Genomic DNA, 14,030 nt, shown 5'->3' with positions numbered 1-14,030 from the left:
GTGTGTGTTGGGGGGGGGGGCGTCTGTGTGTGTGACAAAGATCACCCTCAAACCGCACTGCCGGCCGGGCCTCTTGGCCCCTGAGGACTGTGCCTTGCCCTTGGTGGCCACAACCCCAGACTGTTAAGGACTTGGAAGAGAAAGCACAATCAGAGAAGAAAACAGACCCAGAGCAGACAGCAGCGGCAGCACACAGGGCGATATGTCCCTGCCCAAGCCAGGCTTCCTGGGGGGGACTGATTTCTCTCTCTTGGTTTTTTTTTTTTTCTTTTTTTTTTTTTTTACAGTTGCACAGCTCTGCCCCATGGGGGGCCTTTTTTACACACTGCAAGGCCCAGCTTTCTGGGGAGGACTTTTGCACATGTCATGCGGCTCAGCTGGGAGCCGCTTAGGTGGAAAACTCCAGTCCCAAATAAAGTGCGGCCTATCGCAGAGGCTCTGGCTGTTCCTTGTGGGTGTGCTCTCCGTGTCTGGCCACCTCCTCTCCAGCTGCCACTGACTCAGGCCCCAGGGAGGCTGAGGCCAGCTGGCTGTCCCCGGGAGGAATGATCCGGCCAAGGGGAAGGCCCTGGGGCAGAGGGCGGCTCCTCTGGGCCATCTCTTTGGCAAAGTCTGGGATGATGGTGGAATGGTTCACAGAACCTGGGACAGGGGGCTCAGGAACATGGGACTGGTTTACAGCTAGCTGGAGGGCTGCTGGATGGAAGAGGGGGTGGACACTGTTCTAGAAGACTGCCCAAACCACTGGGAGGCCAGTATTAGTTCCGCCTAACCTCAAGGATGTTCTTCAAGTTAGACCTTAAAACAGCATGCGCTGACTCAAGCAGCCATGTTCTTCACCAAGTAGGCAGGTGGAGCCACATGCAAACCCAGGAACCTTCAATCCAACCAGTTCCTGGCTCAAACACGGGCTTGCTCCAAACTCACCCTCTAGCCCCAACCAAGTCTTGCTCAGGAGCCTCCCTCCTAAATGCCTGCACCAGCTTCTTGTCCCCCTGACCCCAGCCAGCTCCTTCCAACCCACTCTCCGTGCTGCAGTCATCCTCTAACCCCTCCCTCCCCCTGTGCTGCAATTTGGGCCCCCTGCCGGAAACAACCTTGCCCCTCTGCTCTCCTCACCTTCCTGACCAAAAGGAAGCTTCTTAGGACCCCTCCCTCCCTCTCCTGGGTCAGCAACCCCACCAGCTTCCATAGTGCCTTGGGGCACTATGCATTTACCACCTTGATCTGTGACCTAGAGTTCCGCCTCCCCCACCAGTCTGTGAGGTCCCTGACCCTCTAATGTGTGTGGGCAATGAATATATGAATGAGCACTAAGTAGGCACAGCAGGTCAAAGCAGCATAGAAGCATTTCACTCAATTGAACCCCCAACTCTAGACCAGTTCCTGGACATTCAGCACATGGTGGGTCTGCCAGAAAAGATCCAAAACTCACGTGGTTCCAGTTCCTAATCCCCTTCCTTTTCACCTCTTTACTCCGATGCTTGTCTACCTCCTCGCAAGTTTCTTTTTCCCTCCACGTCAGAGAAAGCGGTACCTTTCCCCTCCCCATTCTGGATCCTACCCCCTCCAGATTCCTCCAGAGCTTCTCTTTCTATATGTATGCCCCAACCCCTGCCTGCCATTTTTCACCCTCCCCTTAATCCCACAGTGAGCTCCTTGAGAACAGAAATTGTGTTTTATCAATCTTGTATCCTCAGCCCCCAGTAACATTGGATAAATGGATAAACATTGGTTGAATGAAGAAGTGAAGACTAGGGGGCTGTCCCAGCTCCTTACTTTACCCGACAAGCCCACCAAAGGCAGCATCTGCTAAGTACCCATCCCGGGTGGCCACTGAAAGCCCAGTTCTGTGCCAGGCACTGAGCTGGGTGCTTTTATACACACTTTCTCACTCCCCCTCACTCGCTGCTCTCCCTCCCCCTTCTCTCCCAAATGTGAGGGTTTCCCTGGATGGTTTGCTCTCTGCCTCCTCAGCTTCAGCTGCCCTCTACCAGTTGAATACTGGGTGAGTCATGAGTCATGTGTACCATCCACGGTGCTGAGCATTTATGGGTCCTAGCTCACTTAATCCTCATAACAGCCCTGTGGCATAGGCATACTATTGTCTGAGGAAACCAAGGCTCTGAGAATTTAAGTGTTGAGTACCAAATTTCCCAGGTGTGCCCAAATCCCAAGCCCATACATATCACCACTAGACCACACTCCATGCACTCTGCTAACTCCAAACTCACAAATCATGGGCTAGATGCCAGGGATGCCTGTTTGTTGAAAGGGAGGAGGAAAGAATGGAAGTTTCCCTTCACCCTGTTCATCTCACAGAGTTCACTCCCTCCGGAAAGTTGTTCTCATTTACTTGGCTGCACAGGCCAGAAGGCTGGCAGTCACCTGGGCCACTCCCTCTATCTCCTGCTACCTCCACCCCTCCCCAGACACATCCAATCTAAAAACCAGTTTTGTCCACACATACCTCAACTCCATCCACTTCTCCACATTCCCCATTACCACTAGCTGAATTGGCCACCCTCACCTCTTACCACAATGGCCTCCCAACTCAGTCTTGTTTCTGCATATAGCTTAGTCACAGTGATCCCTCTGAAAAACATCTAGTCATATCACCCTCTTGCTTAAAATCCTTCAGTGGCTTCCCACTGTCCTCAGGATAACTTTCAGATTCTTTAACTCTTCTTGAAGACACTATGCTCTCTAGCCATTAAGCCGTTGCACACGTGGTTCCTCTGGCTTAGAAAACTCTCCTCCATTCTTATCCCTTTAATTCTGTTGCTCCTTCAGATCTCAGCTTAGAAGCAACTTTCTTGGGGAAGTGCTCCTTGAGCTACCCCCCACCCCACCCCCATACACGCACGCGTTAGTTAGCTCTAATGTGTGCTTCCATGAACTTCTCACATTTTAGCAATTAATATACTGTTTTCTAATTGCCTGTTCACTTGACTCCGTCCCCAGTAGACAGTATCATCACTAACTTGTTCATTCCTTTGTCAGTTGAACAAATATGTATTGAATGATGTCGGCGTCCAGCACCACTAAGCTCAATTCGCCTGCCGAACAAACGCGTGAGGGAACAAACGACTCGTTCCAAGAACAAACGATTGAACGGAGGAGGTGCCCTGTGAGAGCCCGTGGTGCCGCGCGGCCTTCTGGGAATCGTAGTCCCCTGATAAGCGTCTCTCTTTACGGCGCAGGCGTAGTCAGATTAAGGCAGTTTGCTATTAATGCGCATGCTCCGAAAGGCGGAGAGGGAGGACTGCGCATGTGTAAAGGCTGGGGGAGAGGCCGAAAAGGGGACGCCTAGGGAGGCGGGGCTTTGGTTCCTTCCGGAGAACGGGTGAACTCTACCTGGGTACGCGGATGGCGGGGCGAGGGAAGCTAATCGCTGTGATCGGAGACGAGGACACGGTGACTGGCTTTCTACTGGGCGGCATAGGGGAGCTTAACAAGAACCGCCACCCTAATTTCCTGGTGGTGGAGAAGGACACACCCATCAATGAGATCGAAGACACTTTCCGGTACGGTAGCTCTCAAAGTCTGAACGGGACCTGCCGCTGCCTGGCGGGCGTCGGGGGAGAGGGCGGAGGTGGCCCGGGAACCGGAGGCATCGGGGCCACCGGGTGGCGCGCTCCTGCGCTGGTCTTTCCAGACTTGGGGAGTCCGGGATGTCCTTCCGGAGCGGAGGCCACTGCTTTACCCGCGCCCCAAGATCCTTTTCGGGGCCCAGGGAACCTGAGCTTTGTCAGGTCCATGAGCTTCCCGCTCACATAACCGTGTGTCAGGAAAGAAGGGGGCAGAGATCGTGACGAGCTGGACGCCGCCCTTCGTCCCAGCCTGCCCACCCTGGGCGCCCGCCAGCCCAGGGATAGGTTTTTTTGCGGGTGGACTCTTAAACGAACCATACACTAAGCGATGGGCTCGGGCCTTCTTGTACTTTCATCTCTCTAAGGAGCTCACAATCGTTCTATGAAGTAGGGGTTATTATTCCCACGTACAGGTGAGAAAACTAAAGCTCATGGAAGTTAACACACATACCCAACGTCACCCCAGTTGGAAGAGGCAGAGCTGGGATTTGAACACATTTCAAATCCTTTCTGCCTCTCTCAAGCCAGGTATCCACCAGGCTTGTGCAGCTCTCCTCAGTCTGCCTTGAAATTTCCCAGGACTGTGTCTGGCTTTCTGCTAAGACCTTGGGCAGTTCTCTTGCATTTCAAGCCCTCATTTCTTGCCCTGGGTAAAGGGTAATAGCTTCAAAATGTGGGTGCAGGCATGCCTTTTAATCCAGGAGGTATCTACAGGTGACTGGAATGGAGGGTGCCAGCCTCTTACTTTTCCACTCACTTCCCTTAGGGACCCTGGCCAAGATGTACAGGAGTAAACCACTCCCACCTGTTTTCCCCTAAACAGCCCAGCCCAGAACTGCCGGCTGAGACTGGTTCCTGCTGCCCGAGGTCTGATAGGCTCTGACCTGGGAGGATGCTATCTGCTGATCTCTAAGCAGTGTGGGGAAGCGACTCAATTTGTCATGAATTTTCCATGTTTCCAACCAAAAGAGACCTTCGAGATCATCAAGACTAACCTAGCCCATTGCTGACTCAGAGTAGCTACTCAGTAAATAGTTCTTAAGGAATGAATAAACTAACAAATTGGGGGCGGGGTGATCACAAGAAAGGAAGATCTCAGAGCCACGTTCTGTTTGTGCGGGAAGTGTGATTCTTTCGTTACTGAGTTTCCTCTTCCTATCTTGTGTTCTTTTCTTACGCCAGACTTCTCCTCCGACCCATTCCTGCCCTCATCAGTATAGCCCTTGAGGCCTTCACTGGGCTCCTCAGCCCTTTTAAAAGAAGATTTTGTTTTCCTTTGAAAAAGTTAATGTGTTCATGTGACTTGCAAATTAGTATTAAAAAGGTATAAATTGAGAAGTCTCTCCCACCTGTGTCCTCTTCCACCTCTTTACCTTCTCTTTACCTTCCCCCTCCCTGCTCTAGTTAGCCACTTAGTTTCTTCCTTATCTTTCTGGTATTTTTTTAATGCAAATACAAGGGAATGCACAATAAATATACTTAACCTGCCCCTTCCTTACACAAAGGCAGTACATTGTATATGCTAGCATGTACCTGAGTCTTTGTTACCTTTTCACTTGGAAGCCTTCCAAGCAGGGGAGGTAGATGTGCACCCTCAGAGACATGGCCCTTACTTTTTTGAGTAAAATCGATCCTTGATAGAATTTAGAGTTTAGTGTAGTAACCTTTCCCTCTTGTCCTCTGTGCTGAGTCCTGCCCCTTCCCCTCCATAGCCAAGCCCCAGCAACCCAGAGTGGGCTGGAGCCCTGAGGGCTGCTCTGGGCTTCCTCCTTCTCCCAACAGGCAGTTTCTAAACCGGGATGACATCGGCATCATCCTCATCAACCAGTACATCGCCGAGATGGTGCGGCACGCGCTAGACGCCCACCAGCGCTCCATTCCCGCCGTTCTGGAGATCCCATCCAAGGAGCACCCCTATGACGCCGCCAAGGACTCCATCCTGCGCAGGGCCAGGGGCATGTTTACTGCTGAAGACCTGCGCTAACAGCCTCCCCGCAGCCCCCCAGCCCCTCCCTGGTCTTGCCATCAGCCCTTCTCTGCATTTTGAGCCTCTGATTTCCAACTCCCTGCCCCTTCCCACTCCATTGAGAGGCTAGGTGAGGTGCTGTGAGTTGCTGGGGTGCTGCCACTAAAATCAAGACTAGATAGGGAACAGGAAGCTTGACCCTCTCCCCTCTTCCACTGCCTCTTTCCTGCACGGTCACACAGTGTATTGTTGATGTTAAATTAAAGTAATATTCTTGGTTCCCTCTAAACTGTGGGCTGGTGCTACAAAGGACTTGTGTGGGGTGAAGCTGTTGGTAGGGAGGTTAGATTGCCAAAAATGAAAAAGGTTCTGTTAAAGACCCAGGCCTGAAATAATTGGACCAAGAAGATTGTGCAGGAGGCTATAGCTTCAGGATGGTCTTCTGAATCAAAGACCAGCTCTGGAGGAGGTAGGAGAGGAGACTTAAGCTCAGGCCCCTGGCTACCCCCACTCCAGTCTGTATGGGGCTGGAAGAGAGCCTAACCTCAAGGTACTGGAGCAGAAAGCACAGGAAACCCAGAAGCCTGTCATACTAGACAGCCTGCGTCCTGCAAAGGGTTTGGGGGTCAAATCTCTTAATGCCAGTGGGCTCTGGCCTGAGGCCATCTCAGAAAGCAGGGCATGTGAGCTCTGCTGAAAGCATGGCAAGTAGAACCCTTGCCCTGTGTGAGGTGACGCTTGGTTGCCAGGTGACTGTCCCTGGGCAGCCACCCTGTCAGAAGGAAAGCCTCTGCTTGTTGTGCTCATCCCTCAGCTGTGACCACCCTGGTACTGCTCTCTCCCTGCCGCCATGTCGCGGCAACTCAACATGGGCACACTGCGGCAAAACTTCTGGAAGGAGGAGTATCTGAGGGAGAAAATGTTGCGCTGTGAATGGCATCGCAAGAATGGGTCGTTGGTGAAGGCCAAGCAGAAGGCTAAGGCTGCAGCCCGCCTACCCCTCAAACTGCCCACCCTGCACCCCAAAGCCCCACTCTCACCCCCACCTGCCCCCAAAGTAGTTCCTTCCAAGGCCCCCAGCCCTGTCCTGGAAGCTCCTATTCAGTCAGAAATGTACCCAGTACCGCCTGCCACCCGGGCCCTGCTGTATGAAGGCATCTCCCATGACTCTCAGGGCCGCTACCGCTACCTCAACACCCGAAAATTGGACAGGCCAGAGATGCGCTACCTCTTCCCCGTCACCACCAACTTCACATACGGCTGGCAGCTAGGTAAGCCCCAACCTCCCTGGAAATACTCACCTAAGAAACACACTGAGCTCCTGCCATGGGCTGGGCCATACTCTCAGCACCAGGCACAAGACCCAGCCCTTTTTGTGGAGCATGCCTTCCAGTGTGCCAAGGGTCCAGACCAGAAACATAAGAGTGAGGAAATGTCTGGGAGAGACACGTTCTGGGATCAAACCAGGGATCGACAGGGGTAGGCGGCTTCTTTAGGTAGACTCGTCAGGCAAAGAGTCGCCAAAGAGGTAATGTTTAGGCCGAGACCTTAATGACAAGACGGAGTTTGGATTTTATTCGAAGTGCAAGGGGGAGCCAATGGAGAGTTTAAAGCAGGTGAATGATGCTGACTACTTAAAAAAAAAAAAAAAAAAAAAAAAAAAAAAAACACCCTGTTATGTAAGTAATGTATTTTTCAGGGGAAAGAGTAGAAGCTGGCAGATGACTTGAGCATCTGTTCAAGTTATCCTGGCAAAAGACAGTGATGGCTTGGGCTAGGGTGATTAGCTGTAGAGCTGAGATTAGATTCAGAATGTTTTGGGGGAGAAACAATGGAACCTATTAATGTATTGGATATGAGAGTAAGAGAAATCCATGACCACAGCCAGGCTTTTCGCTGAAGTGACTGTGGCAGGAAAGACTGGGAGAGGAGCAAGGCTGGAGGATATTTGAAGGCCAAGGTCAGTTTTGACCATGTTAGGCTTGAGGTATTGGTGAGGTGGCTATGTATGAAAAAGTCTGGACCAAGGAGAGAGATTCAAGTCGAAGCTGCAAATTTGGGGGGAGGGATGTCAATATGGATGTTTAAAGTCAGGAGATTGGGTGAGGTCACCTAGGGAGCACAAATTGCTGGAATTTGACAGGTGGGAGGCAGGGCGCACAGAGGCAGGCAGGGAGATTCCGTTGGCAGGAAGACTTGACCATCCCGACTGAGTCAAGGTCATCTGCTGGGACAGAGAGGAACAAAGGCAGTGAGGTAGTTTGTGATGAGTAAAGTGTGGGAAAACGAATATGCTGGGAATGCGGGGTTGCTGGGTGGTGCTGTGTCCCTCTCCTATCTGTGGTCGTGAATTTAAAATGAGACTAGCCCTGTGTCTTTCTGCAACTGCTGAATGCAGGTGCAGAAAAAGTACATAGTAGGGGATAATCACAGTTGAGTTCTTGCCAAGCAAGTTCCTCACTTTCCCCAGGCTCTCAAGGGGGAATGAGGGGAGCAACTTTCCAGCAAAAGCAGGAAGTGAGCCCCAGAAGAGGAGCCGGAGGTTGAAGGAAACCCCATCATCCATACAAATCCACCTGTATCTGTCCCTGTGACAAGAAAGGCTGGGCCCCTGTGGAGCAGAGTATTATGGGGCTGGGGGTAATGATTGCGGATGGCTGACCATGCTTCTGCCATCAATGCTATATTCAGATCCCCAGCCAGCTCCCTGAACTCTCCTGCAGCCCCCACACCTCAGAAGCATTTCTTTTTATTTCTTTGCACTTGCACAGTGAATACAACACGAGCAGATTACTAGAGCTCTGCAGACAGCACTCCCTTTTTCCATGAGTTCCTTTCTTAGGAACTCATTCCTGCCCTCTAATGTCTCTTCCCAGGCCCCCTAAAAAAGCAAGAACTGATGTCCTGCAAGATGTGCCGCATTGATTCATTCTTCCGCAAGAATGGGGCCTTCGCACTGCTTGACCCCCGGGACCTGGCCCTCTGACCTTGCACGTGGCAGGACAGGTGGGCTCAGGGAAGGCAAGAAGAAATGACCTGCCTCCTGGCCGGGCAAAGCTCCTCTGCAAGTCTGGCTCTCCGAGCCCCTGAGGCTGCATTCTGAGCCTTTCTGAAAACGACCTCTGACCTGCTCTTGCTAACCTCCAGGTTGCCCTCTTGCTTTTTCCTTAACCCTCATCTCCTCAATGATCCGTTTGATGATCCAGTAATGACCAGAAGGGGGCTAGGAAACATGAGCTCTACTCCCCAGGCGCAGGCTCCTCAGCACCAGGGGACCACAGCAGTTCCTGAAAGTTCTGGGTGTTCCTGGGGAGAGAGAAACCTGTCAACCCAGATGCCAGGGAAGAGGACCACTTCTCCCAACCTCCCTGTCGCCCCCTCACCTGGCCCTGAGGGCCTGCAGGCGCCGTGTCCTCTCGCCCGTGCACTTGTAATAGCTTCTGCCGCAGCGCGCGCCGCTGCCCAGCCGCGTCCACCTGGGGCGGTGCAGAGCGCTGAGCGCCCTCGCCCCCCACCCCGGGACTTGACGGAGACAGCAGGGGGCAGCACCCGGGCAGACCCGCGCCTCTCGTGCCCCTCGGTACCTTTCATTGCAGGTGGGCAGTCCCGCGTCCCTCCTCCCCCTTCTCGGGGTGTTACCTGTGGCGGGAGCACAGCGGGGATGGGTGGGGGCCCCAGGGGATGAATCCGGGAGTGGCGGTTCCGGGCGATGCAGAGACGTTCCAGGACCTGCGGGAGGCGGCTGTCAGAGGGCCGGGTCGAATCCTCGGTGGCCCGCCGCCAGGCCAGCCCGGCCCCCGCCCGGGCGGGTGCGCACCCGGAGCCGCTGCCGCTCGCGGTCCTGCCGCCGCCGGCGTCGGGCGGTGAGGTGCAGCTCCAGCAGCCGCTGCAGGGCCGTCTCCTGCTGCGCGGCACTCAGCCCCGCCGGCGCCGCCTCCTTGCCCGCGCGCGGGCTCAGGCCACGCAGCCTTCGAGGGCTTGGGGGTCTCAGGCCCACCCCGCCGCTCCCCGCGGGCGCCCGCCGGCGGCCGCCCCACCTCGCCCACCTCCTGCTCGGCAGGGCCAGGGCCGCCTCCCGCGTCCTGCCACCAGTGCGGATTGCGCACCAGCCCCGGGCGCTCCGGGAGAGCTGCAGGGAGCTCGCGGTAACCAGAGTCCCGGGGGTTGAGCGCCGCTAGTGTAGCCGCTCCCGGGCCTGGGAGCCGCGGCCGGGCGGGGGGTTCGGACAGTTGGGGCTCCGGCCGCAGGAGCGGAAGAGGAGCCAGCAGCCCCTCCCGGGCGATCACCGGCTTTCTCATGGCCTGTGTGGACTTTCCTCTCTGGTCGTCGGTTTTTGCCTGCATCCGCTGGGTGGTCCTTCCCCCTCCTCCTGGACTCTCCCTTCCCCCAGGCTGGGGGATCTGTTCTTCCAGGGACCTGCAGATGTCCTTGGAGTGGTCCAGGGGGCCGCCCTCCTCTCCCGGAGCCACCTCCCCGGCCTGTGAGATACCGTCTTCAGAAAACTGAAGGACTTGCACGTCCTTGCCCTGAGGAGTCTCCTTACTTAGCTCCAGGGGGCCTCCTTTCTCTGACACTTACGACCATCTCCTCTTTGACCCTGAAGAGCCTCTTTGTTCTCACCTGTGGAGGCCTCTCCTGTCTGACCCTGAATAGTCTCCCTGCTCTGACCCTGCTGTGTCTTTTCTCTGACTCTGAGGACCTGTGTTCTCACTCTGCAGGCCTTCCGCCCTCTGACCCTGACAGGCCCTTTCCTCCTGACCCTGAGGGGTCACTTCTCTCCGATCCTGAGGGACCTCCCATCTCTGACTCCACAGAGTCTCCATCCTCAGCACTTGCTGAAGTTCTCTTCTGCCCACGTTTGAACCCAGCCTCTTTGGGGGTTCTTGGGGTTTGAGCAGGCCCTGGGAGGGCAGGCCTGAGGGTCTCCCTTGTAGGCTCCTGGATAGTGGTCAAGGGGTCTCTGGGTCTTGGGCTCTGCTCAGCTTCTTTCTTCCCTCCAGGCCGGGTCTTGAGAAGGAAAAGCACTTTAGGCCCAGGTTTGTGAGGGAATCCCCAGGCCAGGGCCACTTCCCCCAGGGAAGCCTCAAGATGCCAGTGACTGACTATGCCCTGGTGGGCCTCACTTCCATTATGGACCCCTGCCTGGTTCCTGGATTTGTTAAGCACACTTTAGGTGGTATAAAAGGTGCTTCGGTGATGGCCATTTCTTCCACCTTGCTGGAGGGGGTTATGGATCTGTCCTCCCAGCCAGACCCCAATCCTGCTAGCCCCAATCTGAGGGACCTTACCCAGGACCCTCAACCTTTTACCTTTAATTCTGAGCTTCTTGATTACCCAAAGATACTGCTGGTGGTAGGGCTCAGTTCTTGCAGCAACCTGAGAGAGACAGACCAATGTTGGGAACCCCGCTACCCATGTCCCAGTCCCTCCCCCACATTTGCTCCCTCCTGAACTGGCACTGAGAAGCTGCGGGGCTTCCCAGGGAATAAAGGGAGGTGGGTGGTCTCAAGGCTGGTGTTTGGACTTCAAGGCTGTCCCAGTTCACCATTCCACCTGTATCCATACAGCCTGCCATGTGCCTGCTTTTCCAGTTTGCCTGTCAGCAGTCAACCCCGACTTCCTCATGCTCCCAGCCAGAGGGGCCACCCCAAGGAAACTGCACACCTTCCTCCCCAAGCCCCCCCAAGGGCCACCAGTCCCTCAGTGTAAGGACACCCCTCCTTGACCCGTTCAGGCCAATAGAAGAACGCCAACGTGTGTGCCTTACTTAACTGTTAAGGAAAATCCCCTTTAGCCCTTTCTTTGTTTCTGACAGCAAAATCAAATAAAATCTGAGAAATTTTAGGCCAGAGCCTGGCTTAAAGACTGCAAGTCTTTCATAACTACCAAAGGAATCTAAAAATAGAGATGAAGATGCTGCTCCTCTGCAGCTGTGGAGGAAGGAGCGTCATTCTACATCCATAAAATTAGTTAAAAGAACCCGATTTCATAAGGTCTTATTCCATTTTGCTCTCTTATGCAATATAGAGACTTGTGTGAATATTCAGAACAGTGACTAAATGGGAATGTTCTCTGTGAAAATAAAGCCCTTCTGAAGAGTTTTTTGAACAAAGGAGTCTTGTGAGACTCCCAATCCTTTAGAAATCATTGCCATTAATTATGAAAATAACCTCCAAAACCCCTCTGTAATTCTGATCTCCTGTCTTACTAGATAATTTATTTCTCTGGTAAGACAAAGACAAAATACTTATAAGTTAACTCTGTCAATCAGAAAATAATCTCATGAACTTTACTCTTTCCCCCATGTTCATGATGGAATAATTAAAAGCTTATGGCTTTGCTAGATTTATTATTAAACAAATAATTTGAGAGTCTGTTTCATTTAAATGAACAGGCCCAAGGCTCACAGCATCCATCCCCCTGAATTCCGATCGCCTATTTGTCACTCTCACCCTCAAGGACAGGGACAACACCTCTCTTGTTGCATATCCCCAGTGCCTGGAATAGGGGTGGCACATAAGTGTCTTGGAGCTACTCGTCCCCTCCCTCCTTCCAGGGCAGCTATTGACAGTCATTTCTGACACTTTCTCCCCTCAGCCCCAATTTAACCTCAGAATCCTCTTGGACACAGTGCCTGAGACAGTTGGAACTAATCAGATGAAACTGGCACATAAAATAAAACCTCCTTGCCATTCCTGGGTGCCCCTGTTCCTCTGTCAAAAGGTGTGAAATGAAGAATGAGTGGAGAGTGGACCAAAGTCCTTGGACTTGGGGTGAGGACTTCCTGTTCCCCTCCCTCCCAATCTAGCCCAATTCCCCCAGTGCCAGGGGCTCCCTGCTCTCCTGGCTGCCCCACCCCACCTGTCAACATATCAGATGTGTGCCCTGCAGGCAAGCCTGGGCTCTCCCACGTTGGGTCATCAATCCTGGCCATATCCAGATCCAGGTCTGCCAGTGGGCCCACCGCAGGCCCCCTGCACCAGTGCAAAGGCTGCCTCAGGGCCTCTTGGGGCCTCTGGGCTCTGGAGTGGAGAGGGAGCCCATCTGCCAGTCTCGCTACTCCCAGCAGGCTGCTGTAGCCCCCCTGCCCCAGTGCTCAGGGTGGCCTCTCCCACCCCCTGCACCCACCACAGGGTCCCAGGAGCTGGAATTCAAGAATCACCCTTACCAGGGGCTGTGGAGCAACCACAGGTTCAACTGAGTGAGAGCCCCTGGAGGCGCTTAGAGGCAAGAATTGGGGCATGAGGCAGGGAAAGAGACAAGGAAAAGGGTCCAGTGTTTGGGTGCTTTATATGGCAATGCAGAGGGGATAGGCAGGATTCCCTGGGAGAAAGACTCCCCCCTCCAGAAGCTGATGGTTCTGGCTCAAGAATTCCCCATCCTGGGGTGGAGGGCACAGCCTGGGACTCTGGAAGGGTTGAGGGGTACCCGAGGCCACAGGGCATCACACACCAGTGTGGCAGGCAGCCTCTAAGATGGCCCCCAGTGATCCCCACTCCATGGTATTCATTCCCTTGTATAATCTCTCCCCCGACCCTCCACTTGGATGAGCTTGGAAACAGATCCCTCCTGCTCAGTCGAGCCTTCAGATGAGACTGCAGCTCTGGCCAGCTGGCTGCAAGCTCATGAGAGACCTTGAGCAAGATGCCCCCAGCTAAGCCACTCCAGATTCCTAAATCACAAAAACTGCAAGACTGTAAACATTTTCCCAGCTGTTAAGTTTTGGGGTAATTTGTTATGCAGCAACAGATAACCAATACACCAGTAATTAATTTCCTGGCTTCTGTCCATTCTGTGTGGCAGCCCACCCCCAACACCCTGCCCTTTGGGCTAATCTGGAGAGAGGTACCCCCTTCCTCACACTGGCCCAGTCGGAAATCTCCTTGTTGTCAGCGCTGGCCGGACCTTCCCTTAATGGTCACCACCACCACCCCCTTCCGCCACGGCTGAAAGGGACTTGGTCACTTGGTGGCAGAGCCGGGATGGAGATGCACATCCCTAGTTCTCAGTTCAGGGCCCAGTCACCACAGCACACACACCCCTTCCAGGAAGGAGTCAGTCTGGCCACCAGGACGGCATCAGCCACTGCCCTCTGGGACCCTGACTGGCCTGTCTTCCTCCCATGCAGCTGCCATGTCTAAAAGCTTCTAGACTATCACCAGGTAGTTGATTTGACCAAGACAGCAGTTCATTGTGGAGTGACGACAGCCAGCACATGACAAGTGTGAGGGTGCCAGGCACAAGCCAACCCCTTTACACAGACAGGCTCACCTCATCCTCCCACCTGCTCTCCCAGATGGGTCACATTATTTTCCCCACTTTATAGCTGAGGCTCCCCAGGGAGCGTCAGAGCCAAGATGTGAACACAGATCCATCTATCTCTACTCCACACTCCTTCCTGCCCCCTCATCACTACAATCATCCTGCATCACATCATTCTCAGCCGTGCCCCTGCTCACCCCACTCAGCTG

The 14,030-nt window shown here is 53.9% G+C and overlaps 2 protein-coding genes across 2 annotated transcripts; both read left to right on the top strand.

Annotated features, from left to right (window-relative positions):
• Positions 1-3,301: 3,301 nt before the first annotated feature.
• ATP6V1F (ATPase H+ transporting V1 subunit F) lies at positions 3,302-5,848 on the top strand. Its single transcript, XM_037836208.1, has 2 exons — positions 3,302-3,527; positions 5,376-5,848. The coding sequence occupies exons 1-2, from the start codon at positions 3,370-3,372 to the stop codon at positions 5,575-5,577; spliced, it is 360 nt and encodes a 119-aa protein (XP_037692136.1). The 5' UTR covers positions 3,302-3,369; the 3' UTR covers positions 5,578-5,848.
• A 139-nt stretch (positions 5,849-5,987) lies between these two features.
• On the top strand, positions 5,988-9,130 carry ATP6V1FNB (ATP6V1F neighbor). The gene is made up of 2 exons (XM_037836207.1): positions 5,988-6,830; positions 8,436-9,130. Exons 1-2 carry the CDS (start codon positions 6,410-6,412, stop codon positions 8,543-8,545), a joined length of 531 nt encoding a protein of 176 aa, XP_037692135.1. The 5' UTR covers positions 5,988-6,409; the 3' UTR covers positions 8,546-9,130.
• The last annotated feature ends 4,900 nt before the right edge of the window (positions 9,131-14,030 follow it).

Source organism: Choloepus didactylus, chromosome 5 (assembly GCF_015220235.1).
Source record: "Choloepus didactylus isolate mChoDid1 chromosome 5, mChoDid1.pri, whole genome shotgun sequence".
Classification (NCBI taxonomy): Eukaryota; Metazoa; Chordata; class Mammalia; order Pilosa; family Megalonychidae; genus Choloepus; species Choloepus didactylus.
The sequence above is the reverse complement of the archived record's forward strand: the minus strand, read 5'-3'. Positions and strand labels throughout refer to the sequence as shown.